At 39.6% G+C, this 17,616-nt stretch overlaps 1 protein-coding gene across 1 annotated transcript in view; it reads right to left on the bottom strand.

The window, feature by feature from the left end:
* Positions 1 to 1,083: 1,083 nt before the first annotated feature.
* Positions 1,084 to 17,616, bottom strand: part of LOC148362359 (synaptic vesicle glycoprotein 2B-like) — an 85,997-nt gene continuing 69,464 nt past the window's right edge. The window contains exons 12-15 of the mRNA XM_088339778.1: positions 14,141 to 14,274; positions 10,192 to 10,389; positions 5,517 to 5,676; positions 1,084 to 2,424 (exon numbers count right to left, since the gene is read on the bottom strand). Coding sequence (XP_088195904.1) covers positions 2,241 to 2,424; positions 5,517 to 5,676; positions 10,192 to 10,389; positions 14,141 to 14,274 — 676 coding nt within the window. The 3' untranslated portion in view covers positions 1,084 to 2,240. The remainder of the gene's footprint in view (positions 2,425 to 5,516; positions 5,677 to 10,191; positions 10,390 to 14,140; positions 14,275 to 17,616) is intronic.

Below are 17,616 nucleotides of genomic sequence, written 5' to 3' on the forward strand. Positions count from 1 at the left end.
CGATCACCGAAAATCGTTTTTCCCATAAAAGCAATGTAAAATCGTTTTAATCCGTTCCAACACCCTGAATGTTTACCATGAACGTAAACATGAAACTAACCCAGGCTAATCCTACGTTCGCGTTAGCGTAATCTTCCGTACGAAAGATTACGCTAACATGAACGTGTAAAAATAAAAAAATCAGGTTGTTTACTCGGCATTTAGCACCCGGATCTCCACAACAAGTGGCTAGCGCTTCATTGGAAAGGGGGCTCCGTTCCAACACCCTGAATGTTTTACGTAAACAAAGCTAACCCAGGCTAATCGTACATTCAAGTTATCGTAATCTTCCGTATAAAAGATTACGCTAACATGAACGTTTAAAAATAAACAAAGGATTATGAATAGGATTTCCTACCTTTGTGGTGGACGGTGGGGAGAGAAAAATCATCAAAAGTTTTTCAACCTCTTCCAAAACTTGCGGCAGTTGCTTGCTTATAGCGCTAACTTCCTTAGCCGCATCATTCGATTTCACAGCCTCCTTATTCTTTACTATCGTACTGACAGTAGATTTAGCCATGCTGTGTTCACTAACAAGATCGGAAATTCGTACACCTCTTTCATATTTAGCTATTATGTCTTTCTTAAAGGCAATAGTTGGACGAACAACTTGTTTTTTTTTTTTCACCTGTCCTGCTTGCACCGACCTTCTTCGGAGGCATAATTAGGGGCTAAAACACCCGTACGCCGCTCAGCATCACACCCTAGCGTACCGGCGTTCGAACTCCGATTTTTTGACCGAACAGCGAAGCAAGAATTTCGTGAAATTTTTGGTCGAACATCGATTTGTCCGAACTGAGAGGCGTACGAAAACCGAGGTTCCACTGTATATAGGTATTTGTTTATTTTTACATATGGCAGGATCTGTGCTCCATAGGACCCACATCTCTCTTCGATTTTTCCTCTGCTAACAATGTGATATTTCCATCTAAGTTTAAAACTGGCCAGGTGAACTAATATAAAAGCATTTAATTTTCAACATGTGCCATCAGTGGAGTGATAACTGCACTCTAAGAACTTCAACGAAGTAACAGCAAATCCTAGTTTCACCACATGTAAGTGTTCACTTTAATTGACACAGTGAAATATGAACTATATGCAGGAAGATTCCTGATTTTGACTTTTAAAAAAAAAGCACAGACCAGGTGAGAACATTTTTAAAGGTGCATTACTTGACAGACGTAGAAACACACACAAATAAAAAACGGAAATATCGACAGACATGCAGTTAGTCACTTATACAACCTGTTTTGTCACAGAACCACTTGCAATAAACACATTTACATGAAATTTGACAAAAACGTTTGCTCCGTCATCCTTGAGGGCCTTCGTGTGCGTCCATATTACTGTCCTGATGCTTTCATTGATTGCAGAAATAAAGATATGGAGTCACACTTTTCAATGTTTTTCCTGTCTCTTAGCCAATGAAATGCGCCAAAATACAAATTTGAGTCTGACGTCCGCCTTCTACCGTTGCCTCAATATTTTCACAAGTTATGGAAAAAATGATCATCAATGAGTAAGAGGACTTTTAAAACGAATGTTTGTAGATTTCAAAGGTTTGCATCCATAAAACCGAGAGGAGTGCCACTGCATCCTCAAGGTCACAACTGTGACCGGGTCACACAGCTGATGGTAAACCCGTATCTTTTTCGTTTGGAGTATTTGGTGACATTTTTTGAAAGAACTTTGCTCGCACCTTGTTTAGAAACCAAAAAATGAACATCAATGATCTTAACTGCGGGATGGAGACACATTTTGTTCATATGGCACACAGGCTCTGGCATTATTATTATTTAAATTTTGAGAAATCATCAAATGTCACACAGTAAAAAGAAATACCTTTTGTCTGGAGATGAGATTGATGCCGTTGTTTAATTTGGTCTTCACATTTATGATTCGGCTCTCACTGAAAATAACAAAACTTAATATTTTTCTATTTAAGTCAAAAAGGTTCCCAACCCCTGATCTAAACAATACTAAATCTATCATCACAGACTACCTGATCATCCTCTCAATACACACATCGTCCACATAAACAGTTGATTATCTTTTCATGATCTGAAAAGCATTTGTTTTTCAATCCTCGCTTTGGAAACGAAAGTGCAGTAAAAGTCCATCGTTGGTGCCGAGACTTCAACATCAAGCAAACTGAAAAACAGCCTCTAATGCTCCTTTTCATTCCTCAATCTCACATAACCTCACTGGAGAATTTTCTCACGCGTGTCAGGCAATCTCAGGGCAACCATGCCGCCGCAGACCAGCGCAGCGAATGACAGCAGAATGGGGATCGCTTTGGTGATGCCAACAAAACTGGCAAAGATCGAGCTGCCGAGAACCGCTGCCAGCTTACATAGAGCGTTCAGGACACCGAAGGCTGTTGCCCTGCAGCACAAATATGGAAATATAATTTTTTTTTCATTGTTTTGCTTTCGTTCATTGAAAAGATTTGTTCTAAACATGGCTTGACTTATGAATAAAAACCACAGTCATTTTCACATCCACAATCACAGCCAGAATCTCAAAGGGTGGCTGTACATCAGGGGTCGGGAACTTATGGCTCGCGAGCCATATATGGCTCTTTCTATGAGTACCTGTGGCTCAGAGACAAATTTGATTGCATGCAAATTTCTACATCTCGTCCAAAACGTAAGCTATTAATCCTGTTCAAAGACTCACAAAGCCAAACCAAAGCTGACACCAATGTCGTGCTTGGCAGTATATATAGGGCACGTTTTTCACTACAATTTACAGTCAAGGTGTTGCACGAAAAAAAAAAAAAAAAAAAAAACTCGTTCTGGCTGTACATCGCTAAAGAATCCGTTATATAAAACCTCACTATATTATCTGTCTTCAGTGTTCAGATATTTTATGATGAATCCACAGAATACACTGTAAATACGCCAAAACACTGGAAGAGAACTTAAAGTTATTTGATTGGGTGAGTGGGAGGGATGGGTGGAGCTATGCAAAAAGTGCAAGCACTCCCTCCCATCTCTCGCCCTACGCCGTCTGCGCCATAGATAAGCACATCAGGCTCCCTGTTTGCAGAATGTTGTGACGTTTTTACAAAATAACTGCTTACATCTGGTTTTGAAACCAATATGTGTGGAAAAAAAAGGGTCAAAATGAGTTTAACCGATCTTGAGTAATTGCAAGAAAGACACAAGTTTAAAGTGGTATGTTTGTTGATTTTGGGACACGCGCTCTGGCATTATTCTCTTTTCATAATTTTTATCAAATCATCAAAAATATATGTGCTGCAGACTAAGCTTTTGTCTGGGGCGCGGGTTTAGCAATTTAGTAAATTTGTCTCATAATATATGGTGTGGCTCTTTCCCAAAATAAAATTAATATATTTTGCTTTTATGGCTCTTTGAGTCAAAAAGGTTCCCGACCCCTGCTGTACATTATTAGGCTCAAATCGGACCAGGCCATGGAACTAGTGCCGGTGGGGACCGTTTATACTCCTTTTTCCCATATCTGATCCCTCTCTATCCACTCCAAACCCTATTTTTTCTTTTTTTTTCCTTTCATTGCAAACAAAAATCTATCATTTTACCGTAAATTCCGGACTATAAGCCGCTACCTTTTCCCCAAACTTTCAACCCTGTGGCTTATTCAGTGATGCGGCCAATTTATGTAATTTTTCTAACAGCAAGCGGCGCTTGAGTACAAAAGGTAAGATTTAGACCGGTGGAATATATGCGCCGAGTGTTGGAATTATATACATATATTTATCCTACAGTTGACATTAATATGTTATAAGTGTTCTCAGCCCTTTTTGTAGAGTTTTCAGCCGTAAGCTGTTCTTCAACGCCATGAGTCTGTCTCACATTGTGGGTGCACCCTGACCTGGAATATGCAATAACTCAAGTTGTTTTTTAAGAAGAAAGGAGGACAGAGGCCACCTGTCATCATCGGGTGGAAAGCAGGCCGTGCGAAAGAAGATTAATTAACTCCGCGTAGCAACAGTGCGAAACTTAAGAAGGGAGGGATCGGAGATTTCTTCAGAGTGAGTGAGTGAGCGAGGAGATTTGTAACAGCCCGGTCTCCGCCGCTCTCATTATAATGAGTAATAAAATAACCAATTCTCTATGACCGATTCTCTATGTCTTCATTTTCAGAGCGTTTTATCATAAATGTTGGGGACTTAAACCTAACACCGAGGAAGACTGCAACTTCACTAAAACTGGCCGCATGCGAAAGGCAACTTTTTCGCAAGTCTGCCAGTGGATCCTGACAGCGTGGGGCAGCATAAAAAAATCCACCATAAACAACAGGTTCCGAAAAGCCGGTCTGCTGCGTGCACAGAATCAGGAGTGGATGAAAGTTCCAGCGACAATGAGAGTGCGAGTCCGGCTGTGTTTCTTTCCGACACTGAGGAAGACGACTTTGATGGCTTCAGTTTTAAGGAGGAAGATGAGGACGGTTTACCGTGATTTTTACAAGTACGGTATGTTTTTTTAACAGACCCGTTTACTGTGTTGCGAGCGTGTTGCTAGCGTGTTGCTACCATGAACTGCCCAGATGAAAGTTATATTATTATTATTGAAGCTTTGAAAACTCTCTCAGTGTGCCGTCTTTCTTTGTAAATATGTGTAACCCATGTATAATATGTATTTGCAACTGTATATTTTTGTAATGTATTTATTTGAGACACTTATTCTGATATGTTTTGCGAATTAAAAAAGAGGGGCGGAGCAAACGCGGGCTGTGGGGTAAAGGTGAGTGAGACCGGTCGCGGCGGAAAATAGTGGATATATATTTTTCCCACCCTTACCTTTGGAAATATAGACTTTTTTTCCTTGGATTACTTTGAACGGGTACCCGGACTCTGCAGGTTTGCATCAAACCTTAAGTACCGGTATCATTTTCCGTTCATTTTGCCGGCTGTGATTTTTGGACTGTGTACTTCAATGAAGGGCATTTAGTTTCAACCGCGGGATTAAGATCAATTTTGTGTTTGTGTCACAATTTTTTAATGTGGGCACATGCGGCTTATATACAGGTGCGGCTTGTGTATGTACAAAATCGGTTTTCCTCTTAAAATGTGGTGGGTGCGGCCTATAATCAGGTGCGCTCTATAGTCCGGAATTTACGGTATGTTGATTCAAAGATTTATTTTCGAACCTTTTATCCTCACAACTGTCAGAGGATGCTGGAGCCTATCCCAGCTGACTGCGCAGTTGGCATGGGACACCCTGGACTGGTTGCCAGCCAATCGCAGGTACTCAATCCTAAGGAGAATTCAGAATCGCCAATCAACCTGCCTTATATGTTTTTGGGAAGTGAAAGAAAAACCCACTCGTGCACGAGAGAACATGCAAACATCTGACATGGAAGATGGTAGCAGGAATTAAATTTATAGAACCGTGCCTGTGAGGCAGTGTGCTATATATCTAAAGCTGAAATCCACCATTACAAAGCTCCATGTATCAGAAATTAAATAATGAGGTTGTGAAAAAAACAAGTACCTTTTTGAGGCCGGGTACAACTCAACTGTCACCACTTGAATGCCGTTCCATGCAGCCACACTGACGCCACAGAAGAGACATTGGAGGGCAATGATTGCAGACTGGCTGAAGCTCAAAAACAGGAAGAAGGTGCAGCCTGCTGAAATCAACATCGAGCCACCTGTGGAGATCGAAACATCATAATGCTACTTTTGTAGAGTTAACTGTCCATTGGGCAATCCATTTTTTCTTAAGCACTAACTGTACTATTTCTGTGTCCGACACTAATCTGGTTCAAATCCATATTATTCATTTTGCAAACAAGTGTAATGCGATGGGTCTGCGATGAGGGTGATCGACTGCGCTACTGAGGGTGTGTCACAGCCAGCTTATATTCCAGCAAATCAGGTTTTAGACTATGGATCATAAACTGTTTTGAAACTTATAGCCGCTGTATTTATTTTTTGCTGATTGATGCAAAGAGCTTATTGGTAAGATATTCATGTACAGTGGAACCTCAGTTTTCGAACGCCTCTCAGTTCGAACAAATCAGTTCTCGACCCAAAATTTCGAGAAATTCTTGCTTCGCTTTTCGTTCGAGTTCGAACGCCGGTACGCTAGGGGCGATGCTGAGCAGCGTACTAGTGTAGATTGCCCCCACCCCTTGTGAAGAACTGTTGTCACGGCAATGCGCACTCCTTCTCTGCTTTCGTTTTTCAAAAGCGGTGAAGGGAGTGTTTTAACTCCTAATTATGCCTCGGAAGAAGGTTGGTGCAAGCAGCAAAGTTGCTACAGGTGAAAAAAGAGGAGTAGTGCGCACAACTATTGCATTTAAGAAATAATTAATAGCGAAATATGAAGAAGGTGTGCGAGTTTCCCTTCTTTCAGGAATACAGCATGGCTTCTGCAGACAGCCGCCAAGGTAAGAAATCCTACTCATAATTATTTTCTTTATCCTTTAACCGCTCACCACTTGTTGTGGAGACCCGGGTGCTAAATGACGTGTAAACGACCTGATTTTTTTATTTTTACACGTTCATGTTAGCGTAATCTTTCGTACAGAAGATTACGATAACGCGAATGTACGATTAGCCTGGGCTAGCTTCATGTTTACTTTCGTGGTAAACATTTAGGGCGTTGGAACGGATTAAAACAATTTTATATTACTTTTAATGGGGAAAAAACGACTTCGGTGATCGTACAATTTGGTTTTCGTACAAAGAAATGGAACGGATTATGGTCGAGAACCGAGGTTCCACTGTACGCAATCGTATCGGTTATTACTATGTTGGGACGAACACTGTTCGCGGGACTGTGGGACTACTAGTGTTTCTAAAATCCAATTATTTTGTTACATAAAGTAGGGTACAGTATTTTTTCATAATATTTTGTAACACACAACTTCGATCTGCCAGCAACATTATGTGAAGGGTGAGCTTGTTTATATTGAACTACAAAGTATAACTGAATACAGTGGAACCTCGTTTTTCGAACGCCTCTCAGTTCGAACAAATCGGAGTCCGACCAAAAATTTCGAGAAATTCTTGCTTCGCTGTTTGGTCAAAAAATCGGAGTTCGACCACCGGTAATGCGTGAGTGCGTACGCTATGGTGCGATGCTGAGCGGCGTACGGGTGTAGGTCGCTCTTTTCGTGACCAACTGTTATCGCGTGCGGACGTGTTTCGTTTTGCTTTCGCTTTTAATATAGGTGTATGAAGTGTTTTAGCCCCTAATTATGCCTCCGAAGAAAGTCAGTGCAAGCAGTTTCTACAGATGAAAAAAGAAAAGTAGTGCTTACAACTATTGCATTTAAGAAAGAAATAATAGCAAAATATGAAGGAGGTGTCCGAGTGTCTGATCTTGCTAGGGAATACCCCACTGTCCACCTGCGCCTTCTGCTGACCACCACAAAGATAAGAAATCCTATTCATAATTCTTTTCTTTATCCTTTCTTTTATTTTTACACGTTCATATTAGCGTAATCTTTCATACGGAAGATTTCGATAACACGAACGTACGATTAGCCTGGGTTAGCTTCATGTTTACGTTAAACATTCAAGGTATACATTCAGGGTGTTGGAACGGAGCCCAACTTTCAGGGTGTTGGAACGGAGCCCCCTTTCCAATGAACCTCTCACCACTTGTTGTAGAGACCCGGGTGCTAAATGACTTGTAAACGACCTGATTTTTTTATTTTTACACGTTCATGTTAGCGTAATCTTTCGTACGGAAGATTACGATAACGCGGACGTACGATTAGCCTGGGTTAGCTTTATGTTTACGTTGAACATTCAAGGTAAACATTTAGGGTGTTGGAACGGATTAAAAAGATTTACATTATTTTTAATGGGAAAAATGATTTCGGTGATCGAACAAATTGGTTTTCGAACAGGGTTCTGGAACGGATTATGGTCGAGAACCGAAGTTCCACTTTACAGTCATGGTGGCACTGCCTCAAGCATAGCATATGAGGGGGCTGAATTTTCCTTCATGGAGCTATTCCCCTTGCCGTATATACTTGCACCCAAGCCAAATTTACATCTATACAATAAGATAATCAAATCAGGAGGTCAGCTCATTTGCACATATTTGGTTGTGTCCCAAAGGTGAGCAGCACATGGGGAAGGGGACATTGCTTACACAGAAACAACAAACTAAGCGAACATCAATAGGGCAAACGTAACTCTATTTTTATTTCTATTTTTTTTTGCAATTCACCATGCCTTGACAAAAAAAAGAATCTCACATCCTTAAAAGTACTCAAAAATGGTGAAGGAGATCTCCGAGTTGTTTGGTGCCCAGAGACAAAATGGACATGGTGCGACTCGGCTAAGTGTCTGTTTGCCGCACCAACTGACACATATGAAGGATTCATTGCTTTCACAGGATGATTTACACATTTTCATCAATGTATTTTATTATGTTGCTATTCTAAAGCTGCTTTAAAAGGTTGGCTGTGATTATATAGAGTAAATTGTAACTAGATAACTACTTTCAGAGGATGACAACACTTTTAGGAACTGTCAAGAGTGGAGAAACCTGTTCAGAGTTTCCTCCTCAGCAGTGCCTTAATGACGCAGATGGTTAATCTGTGGTTATTTGAGTTACTTCTAAAATAAAGTTACCGGTACTACCAACTAACATTGGGTGTGGGGCCAAAACCGGCCCCGTCAAGCACAAAACATTGTCCTTGAAAACTGGCAATGAGTGAGTTCATACATACAGGTAATTGTGTGTAAAGGCATTGATCATGTTAATGATTTCTTATGCTAGTCAGAAAACAGATCTTTTACCAGAAATACAAAAAAGATGTTTTCCATTGTTTACATTTAAAAAATGACCAGAAAATCACAATGATCCACTGGTGAACATATTGAGCCCTGCTTAAACACCAATTTCCAGTGTTGGGACTAACACTTTACAAAGGATCGTGTTCAAGGAATGCGTTTACTTTTCGCGGTAACAAGTACTTTTAACGCATTAATAAGATTTCGGAACGCTACTGTCGTTACTGCATTTTGCTTTACTGCGTTATTCTACGATCATGCATTACAACGTCCTCTGAGCGCTCGACACTCCTGCATCGCTCACAATGGTCACATACAAACCTCATTCCTGTTACGACAATTGGAGGGTGGACAAGTTTACTCACAATGTACAACTGAATACAGTAATAGTAGCGAGAATGAGGACGCTAATTTTCTTGTCATGGAGATATTCTCCCTACATTATATACTTGCATCTAAACTACATACCTGTCAACCTGTACGTTTTTGCCATACAAAGTACGTTTATTATGCATTTTAAGACGTGTACGACGGACAAGAAAATCTGTGCGGAAAAACGCAAATTTGTCAATTATGGGTAGCATCCGGTAAACACCGACTATCACGAAACGGCAAATCGATCAAGTCTAACGAGTTCGCCACGGAAGCCTCTATCTCGGTATCGTTTTTTTGTTGCAAACGAAGCGAGCGGTTTGATGCTACTGTGCGCATGCGTCTGCCGCCTGGGGATTTCCCATCATGCATCATTCCGAAAAACAAAGTATGGTGTACAATTATTTTGTATTTTGTACGGGAAAATACGACAGTTTGTACGGGCATGGAGCCGTGGATGTTGACAGGTATGCAACTATAAACTTAATACCTTTTTAAATGCAGTAACTAGTTAGTGTAACTAATTACTATTGTTCAGTAGCGCGTCCATCACTGCTAATTACTCTCTCGAATCCCAACATGACTAACAATGTAAAGCTTTAGAAATACAGTCTAGTGGGATCATTTAATAGTTGGGGCGGCAGTAGCTCAGGAGGCAGAGCGCTCGTCTTGGGATCAAGGGATCCCAGTTCGAATCCCGGCTCGTCCGTGTTACATGTCGAAGTGTCCTTGGGTAAGACACTGAACCCCTAATACCCCCAATAAGCAGGTTAGCGCCTTACATGGCTGAAAGGCCGCTATTGGGAAATGTGGAGCACATTGTAAAGCGCTTTGGGAAGTCATTGACATGAAAAGCGCTATATAAATGCAGTTCATTTCATTTCATAACCTAGAAAAACAAAAGATAATAATACAAAGAAGAAAAAGACAATGAAAAATAATCCATTCTATAAATTAATTTCCTTAACAATTTGTGAAATCTAACAAAACGTATATGAGTACAGTATAAAAGCCAGACACACAGGAGTCCTCATTACCTATAATCTTGACTCTGCCTATCTTCTGCATGAAAAGGGCAGAGATAATGTTTCCAGGCAACACAGCCAGGCTACCGAGGAAGCTGACCAGATATATGAGGACATCATTTTCTTCACCGGAGTCCAGGTGGCAGCCATGTTTGTCGAGCTCAAAGGTGTTGTTTTCCATTTTACAGTCTATGAACTTGTGCTTCAGATCTACAGAGTATTGCAAAGAGAATACAGATGAAGTCTTGTACCTCTGTGTGTTGTCACATCTGATGATTATAACTTTGTTTAGTTCTGTAAAAAACTTTATCCAAAAAAGATCAAGTTGCTAATGTGTCAAGCAATCTTCCCTCTAATTTTCCACGGGTCTGAGCGTTCACACAAAGTCGGTGAGCAACGCTTGAAACAACAGTGAGCAACAGCAATCCCAAGTGTGGCAAGATAATTCATTATCAAACATGTCCAAAACTTGACATCAAGTTACATTTTGTTTCCGGCAATGCAAAATAATTTTTGTCTTTTGAATGAATTGACTCACGTACTATTGCAAAGGTTGTACGGCCTACCAACGTCGTTTGTTCTTACAATTCTTTCACACGATATCCATTTCTTTTTATTTCCTGATATATTTTGTCGCATAATATTAACATTTTTGGGGGCTTAGTTAGTCGGTTGTAAGATACAGAACTGTACTTAATCACATTTTTTTAGAGGAAGTACAATGTTGGCAACACGATTCACTTGATATCATTGGAAATTATTTGAATGCAACACAAACTTTTTCTTCTTTTTTTCCGTGTTTTTTTTCTACTTTTTTAAAAATTCCTTTAAAAAAAAATCCCATTGTGTTTATTTTTTCCGAGCTGTTACTTTTTTCTTTTTGTTCTCTATTTACCCTTTTCCTACATTTCTTTCTTTTATTTTTTTCTGGCTTTTTTTCTAAATTTTTTCCTTCTTTTTTCTCTTCCTTTTGATTCTTTTTTTTTGTTACTTATTCATTTTGGTATTTTTTTCTTTTTTGTTCTATTCCCCCCTTCCTTTAAGTCATTTTGTGCATAATTTTACATAGTATTTGATCATGTCGGGATTAAAGAAGCAAAAACAACCCGAAGAGCCGTTTAGGACCCGAAAGAGCCGGTTCCTTTTAGTGAGCTGAGCCGAAGAAGCCGGTCCCCTTACTAACTTAACTCAACTTCGTTCTCCTTTGACTCGACTTCAAAATACCGCATTAAGGACACAACGTCAGGGGAGCCCGTGTATTTTTACCTTCATGCACTGTAACTTTGACTTGAGTCACTTCTTAATTAGTAATTTTGAGCCCTCATTTTTGTGCACCGGCTAGATTTTCTTGTACGCTGAGAATGTGCGAGCAGTGCGCAATTGCGCACGCGCGCAGCTTAGAGGGAACACTGGTGTCAAGTCAAGTCACGTTTTGTATAGCCCTTAATAACAAGGAGTCTCAAAGAGCTGTGTGCCGAATAACCCAGTGCGCCTTATATGCTAAAATATACGGTGGATAAACTAGGAAGTGCATGGTAACAATTAAAAATATACCTCATACAGTAACTGTTCTGCATTTGAGAAACATATAGAGTGGTCTTCGAGTCCTTTCTAGTAGTTAACATGCTAATTGTACCAACATACTTGTTACAGTTCAACCAATGATGAAAGGGTTCTTAAAATAACCAAGTCATTTTTATTTGTATAGCCTTTAAGTAGTTCAATAGCAGATTATAATCTACAAATTTGAATAAAGTAATTCCTCATCTTGCGGTAGTCAAACCCCGTGAAGTACAAACCTTTATTTTTTGTTTATTAAATATTCTATTATACATTTCAACCAGAAAACAAATCCATTTGGCAGGCTCAATCATTTGTTCAAAAAAATAAAAGTACTTATAAAGGTGGTTTTAAAACCAATAACCTCTGCACAGTCAAATTATAATTTTCAAAAAAATCTTGCTTGATCTATTGTCTGACTGTATTAATTCAGGACACAATCCAGTTTACTTCAGTTCATATTTTGATGAAAGTGCTATATTTTAAAATCGTTATTGTATTGTCAAATTATAATTGTAAAAATAATCTTTCTACTATATCGCACGCTTGATGATTATCCAGAATATAATTCTTTGACCGACTGGGCAGCCTATAGAAGATAAAGCAGCTTTCTATGGGAACTTCATTTTGGAAAAAAAACTTAATTTGGCCCCCAAAAATAAATTATATACTGTTATCAGTGGGATAATATTATCTTTTCATTTTTGCCAGTTTTGTTTAGCAGGGTGCTATAAAAATGAATTCAATATTTATTCTGAACATTTTCAAACTATTCACTTTACCTCGGATAATATTTTGACAACATCATGTGGACGTTATTGGGAAAACAAAATGGTTTCGAAAAAATGCTTTTTCCTTCCTTTAGCATGTGGAGAAGCCCAATTTTCCTGGAATTAAAAAACTTCTTCCTCTGCCTCTTGACTTTTGGTGAAACTCGAAATTTAAAAAGATTTCCATCTCAGACTGCAACGTTACTGACGCATGGCAGACAGAGGCAGAAAAGGGGCGGGGCAACTGTTTAGCCAATCAGATTGCAGAACGCAATGTACGATGAAAATTCATGAAGTATCGAAAAGTAAATCGCAAAACAGCGAGGGATTACTGTATGGAGTCCAGAAAATGGAAACCTCCGAAGTACCGTATTTTCCGCACTATAAGGCGCACGGTGTTATAAGGCGCACCTTCAATGAATGATATATTTTAAAACTTTTTCCATACATAAGGCGCACCGCATTATAAGGCGCTATGAGTGCATGCTCGTTTAAGATCAGGTAATTGTGCAATTTTGTAATTGTAATCCTGTGCAGTCCTTTGAGACATTTTTGTGATTAAGGGCTATATAAATAAATGTGACTTGACTTGACTTGGCTACAGTAGATGTAGTTACGTTATGCAACTGTTAGATGGTGCCGCGCTAAAGGGAATGTCAACAAAACCGTCAGATAGGTCAGTCAAACTTTATTAATAGATAACAAACAAGCTTTCCTCAACTCCAGTCACTCCCAAAATGAATAACCAGCTGTTTTATTATTTTCTCTGAGGTAAAGCATTTTCGTGACACATCTTTAACACCTTTGAACAACAGCAAGGCATAACATTTTACTTTTCCTCCATTTAGTCAACACGCAGAAAACTGTCAGATACTGTCATGGTAAATTAAACGTTAGTGCAATCGCAATATAGTGACACTCATAATGTGCAAAAACAACAAGTGCAAAACAATAACAATAAAGCAATAACATAATAACTAAAATGTAAAACGTAAGTTCCCGTGCCAGCGCTGTTGCCTTCATTCGAATAGTTATTGTACTGACACTTCTACTTGCTGCTCTTTGTTCAACAACCCACTGTTCAAGTGTGTCCTCTAACTGTGGCCATCTCGCTTTATTGCCACGGAAACTGTTTAGTCTTCCTTACTTGGCGCAGCTTATCCTCATGCTTCCTCCACTTCCGCACCATCGATTCATTAATGTTGAACTCTCTCGCTGCTGCTCTATTTCCGTGTTCTACTGCGTGACTGATCGCCTTGAGTTTAAACTCTGCGTTGTAAGCGTGTCTCTTAATAGGTGCCATTTCAGGGTCTTTATACAAACGCACAAATAAAAGAGAATCGTTGTTTAATATTTCCCAGTATGCACAGCGCACTTCTGCTACGTGAAAAATGGAGTCGGTGGCTGCTTCTTTTAGTTGCGAGACGTTGCAATTCAATATTGATCCATATATAAGGCGCACTGGATTATAAGGCGCATAGTCAGCTTTAAAAAAAAAAAAAAAAATCAGATTTTATGTGTGCCTTATAGTGCGGAAAATACGGTACTCCTATATCCTATTTACTTCCTACCTCGAATCATAACACCGAGTAATCCCAGCAGCCAAAGCACTGTGCTTCACCTGAACCTACCTGTATCAGTGAAGACAGTGTTGCGAATGGTGCAGTTCTCAAACACAGTGTCAGTGGACTTGATGTCCTCAAAGAGACAGTCTTCAAACAAAGAGTCCTCAAACTTCACAGACTTCAGTTCTATTTTGATGAACCTATGGGCATGGGATGGGACAAACAAACAAGCCGACGGACAAAGAAAACATGGACTTGGACTTCTATTGCCTCGGGATTGCAGAATGAGCAGAATGGTCTTCGAAAATCATAGCGGTCGATCACAACTGCTATGCGAACAAGCTTTGTGGCATGCGTTGAAATGACGCCATTCTGTGCTTCCGCGATGGCAGTGTCATATTTAGAGCAGAAACTTGTCTTAGCTTTAAAATACAGTCCCATTCTGTCTGTTGTCAATTCTGCAATAGCATAGAAGTCAAGTAATATACAGTAGTAGTAATCACTGTATACTGAAAACATTGTTTTATGTCATATAAGAACAGTGTTTCTCAACATGATTTGAGCTGAGGTACACTTATTTTCAGTGAACTAATCTCAAGACACATTGATTAACATTTTATAAAAGAGCTTAAATTGATTAGATTAAATTAAACGCATACATATACAGTGGGACCTCGCTGCTTAGCGCTTCGACGTTCGCTGGTTCAAAACTTCGTGGCATGTAATAGTTAAAAAAATAAAATAAAAAATAAAATTAAAATTAATAGTAAAGACAAATAGCAGCACGGCGACGCAGTGGTTAGCGCTTGTGCAGCACAGTTCATGTCATGCGAACCTCCTGCGTGTGTTCAAATCGAGCTCCAGACGTCCTGTGCGGAGTTTGTATGTTCTCCCCGTGCTTGCGTGGGTTTCCTCCGGGCACTCCGGTTTCCTCCCACATTCCAAAAACATACATTTCAGGTGAATTGGTCGGTCCAAATTGTCCCTAGGTGTGAATGAGCGAGTGAGTTGTCTGTCCCTGTGTGCCCTGCGATTGGCTGGCAACCAGTTCAGGGTGTCCCCTGCCCACTGCCCGGAGATGGCTGGGATGGGCTCCAGCCCCCCGCGACCCTAATGAGGATAAGCGGTACGGCTAATGAGATGAGATGAATGAAGACAAATATTACATTAAAACTAGAAATTACATTATTTTACAAAATTTGAAAACAAAATATGCAATTACATATAGTAATTGCATCATTTTACAAAATTTTAAAACACAAAGAAATGCACGCATACGCTAAGCGTCACGGCCATAAACGCAAGCTCATTGGCCAGCACTCGCTGAATACTCGACTTCCCATTGGCCCATTCACCACAGTATGCCACGCATATCTCGTACGTATACTGTACAGCACATTACAGTACGCTTCTCGCCATTACTGTAGCCTTTGTCTTTTAAAGTTTTGTGAAGTCCTCGTGATGGCTCCTAAACGCTCTTCATCCCTTGGTGCAGCTTGTGAACCGAAGCAAAAGCGATAGATGCTAATAATTACAGAAAAAGTGAGTTTATTGGACAAATTGAAAGCAGGAAATAGCTACGCTAGCGTAGCCCGACAACATCCATTTTGCCGCCTCCTGCAGCTTCTCCTGCATCATCTGCGCCGTCATCCGAGGAGCAGTAAAGCTCTTCCTGCCCCTGTGCAGTCATTCATCGTTATTACCTCATCGTACTGCACAGGTCTTTTTATCAACTACGCTTAAAAGAACTTATTGTAAGAGGTGAGTCAAATTTTGTTTTATTGTTTGATTCTTTAACAAGAATCTCTCTCTCTCTAACCGTATTCCTTATGGTGTACTGTATTGTCCTGCAAAGGTTTTTTTTTTTGAAGGGGCATCGCTACTTCTGAGATTTTCACTTTTTGCGGGTGGTTCTGGTCCCCATTAACCGGGTCTAAAAAATAATAATTAAAAAAAAAACGTATCGCTTATCACTTATCGCGGGTGGTTTTGGTCCCCATTAACCGCGATAACCGAGGTCCCACTGTATGTACATCTATTAATGATTTTCTATCATTTAAAGGAATTATAGCCAGGGATTACATACCTGCTAACCTCAACAAATGCTCCCTTTATAAATGAATGCACCTATTTACTCACAGCAAGACAGACTATGTAGAATAAAAAACACTATTTTTGGTTATCAATAGGCACGAAGAATACATTTTTGATCAAGGATAACATTTGCTAGTGTATCGCGCCATATTAGCAATCTAGATTGACGTTGTCTGCTAACAGTGGCCGAGGCGATCCGAATTAGATTCGAAATAGGCAAAACGAGATAAGTCTGACAAAAAAAGTTTTGTTTTTTTAAATTTTCACATACAAAAATTCATACACAGCGTGCACAATTTTATATGATCCAAAAAACAAATATATAAAACTAGGAAAACACATACATTGACAAGTCTGGGATTGTAGCCTATGTTGGAAACACTAAATACATAATGAATACAGTGGAACCTCGGTTTTCGAACGCCTCTCAGTTCGGACAAATCGGTGTTCGACCAAAAATTTCGAGAAATTCTTGCTTCGCTGTTCTGTCAAATTATCAGAGTTCGAACGCCGGTACGCTAGGGTGCGAAGCTGAGCGGCGTACGGGTGTTTTAGCCCTTAATTATGCCTCTGAAGAAGGTCGGTGCAAGCAGGACAGGTAAAAAAAACCAAGTTGTCCGTCCAACTATTGCCTTTAAGAAAGACATAATAGCTAAATATGAAGGAGGTGTGCGAATTTCCGATCTTGCTAGTGAATACAACATGGCTAAATCTACTGTACGATAGTAAAGCATAAGGAGGCTGTGAAATCGAGTGATGCGGCTAAGGAAGTTAGCGCTATAAGAAAGCAACTGCCGCAAGTTTTGGAAGAGGTTGAAAAACTTTTGATGATTTTTCTCTCCCCACCGTCCACCACAAGGGTAAGAAATCCTATTCATAATCCTTTTTTAATTTTTACACATTCATGTTAGCGCAATCTTTCGCACGGAAGATTACGCTAACGCGAACATACGATTAGCCTGGGTTAGCTTAATGTTTACGTTCTTGGTAAACATTCAGGGTGTTGGAACGGATTAAAACGATTTTACATTACTTTTAATGGGAAAAACGATTTTCGGTGATCGACCAAATCGGTTTTCGAACAGGGTTCTGTGAAAGGATTATGGTCAAGAACCGAGGTTCCACTGTACAATTATTTTTTTAAATGTGTTCTTTTTTTCTTCAAGAATAAGAAAAACATACTTAAATTGGCTAAATTATTACCCAGTTGAACATTTTTAGGGATGTAATCATAAAAAAATGTTTTACCTGTATGATCCAATCAACAGATATTTTCACATGACAATGCCACAGATTGTAATGATAATTCATCAAAGTGAGTTTATTTAAAGGATACTATTTTATTTTGCGACAATTTCACAAAGATATAAGAGTAAAATGTGACGATAAATTTTTGTTTATTTCGTTTACAAGCAACTCATGTTACAGGAATAAATTCATGGATTTTT

This window comes from Urocampus carinirostris, chromosome 7 (genome assembly GCF_059441175.1).
Source record: "Urocampus carinirostris isolate Australia breed hairy pipefish chromosome 7, RoL_Ucar_1.0, whole genome shotgun sequence".
NCBI lineage: Eukaryota > Metazoa > Chordata > Actinopteri > Syngnathiformes > Syngnathidae > Urocampus > Urocampus carinirostris.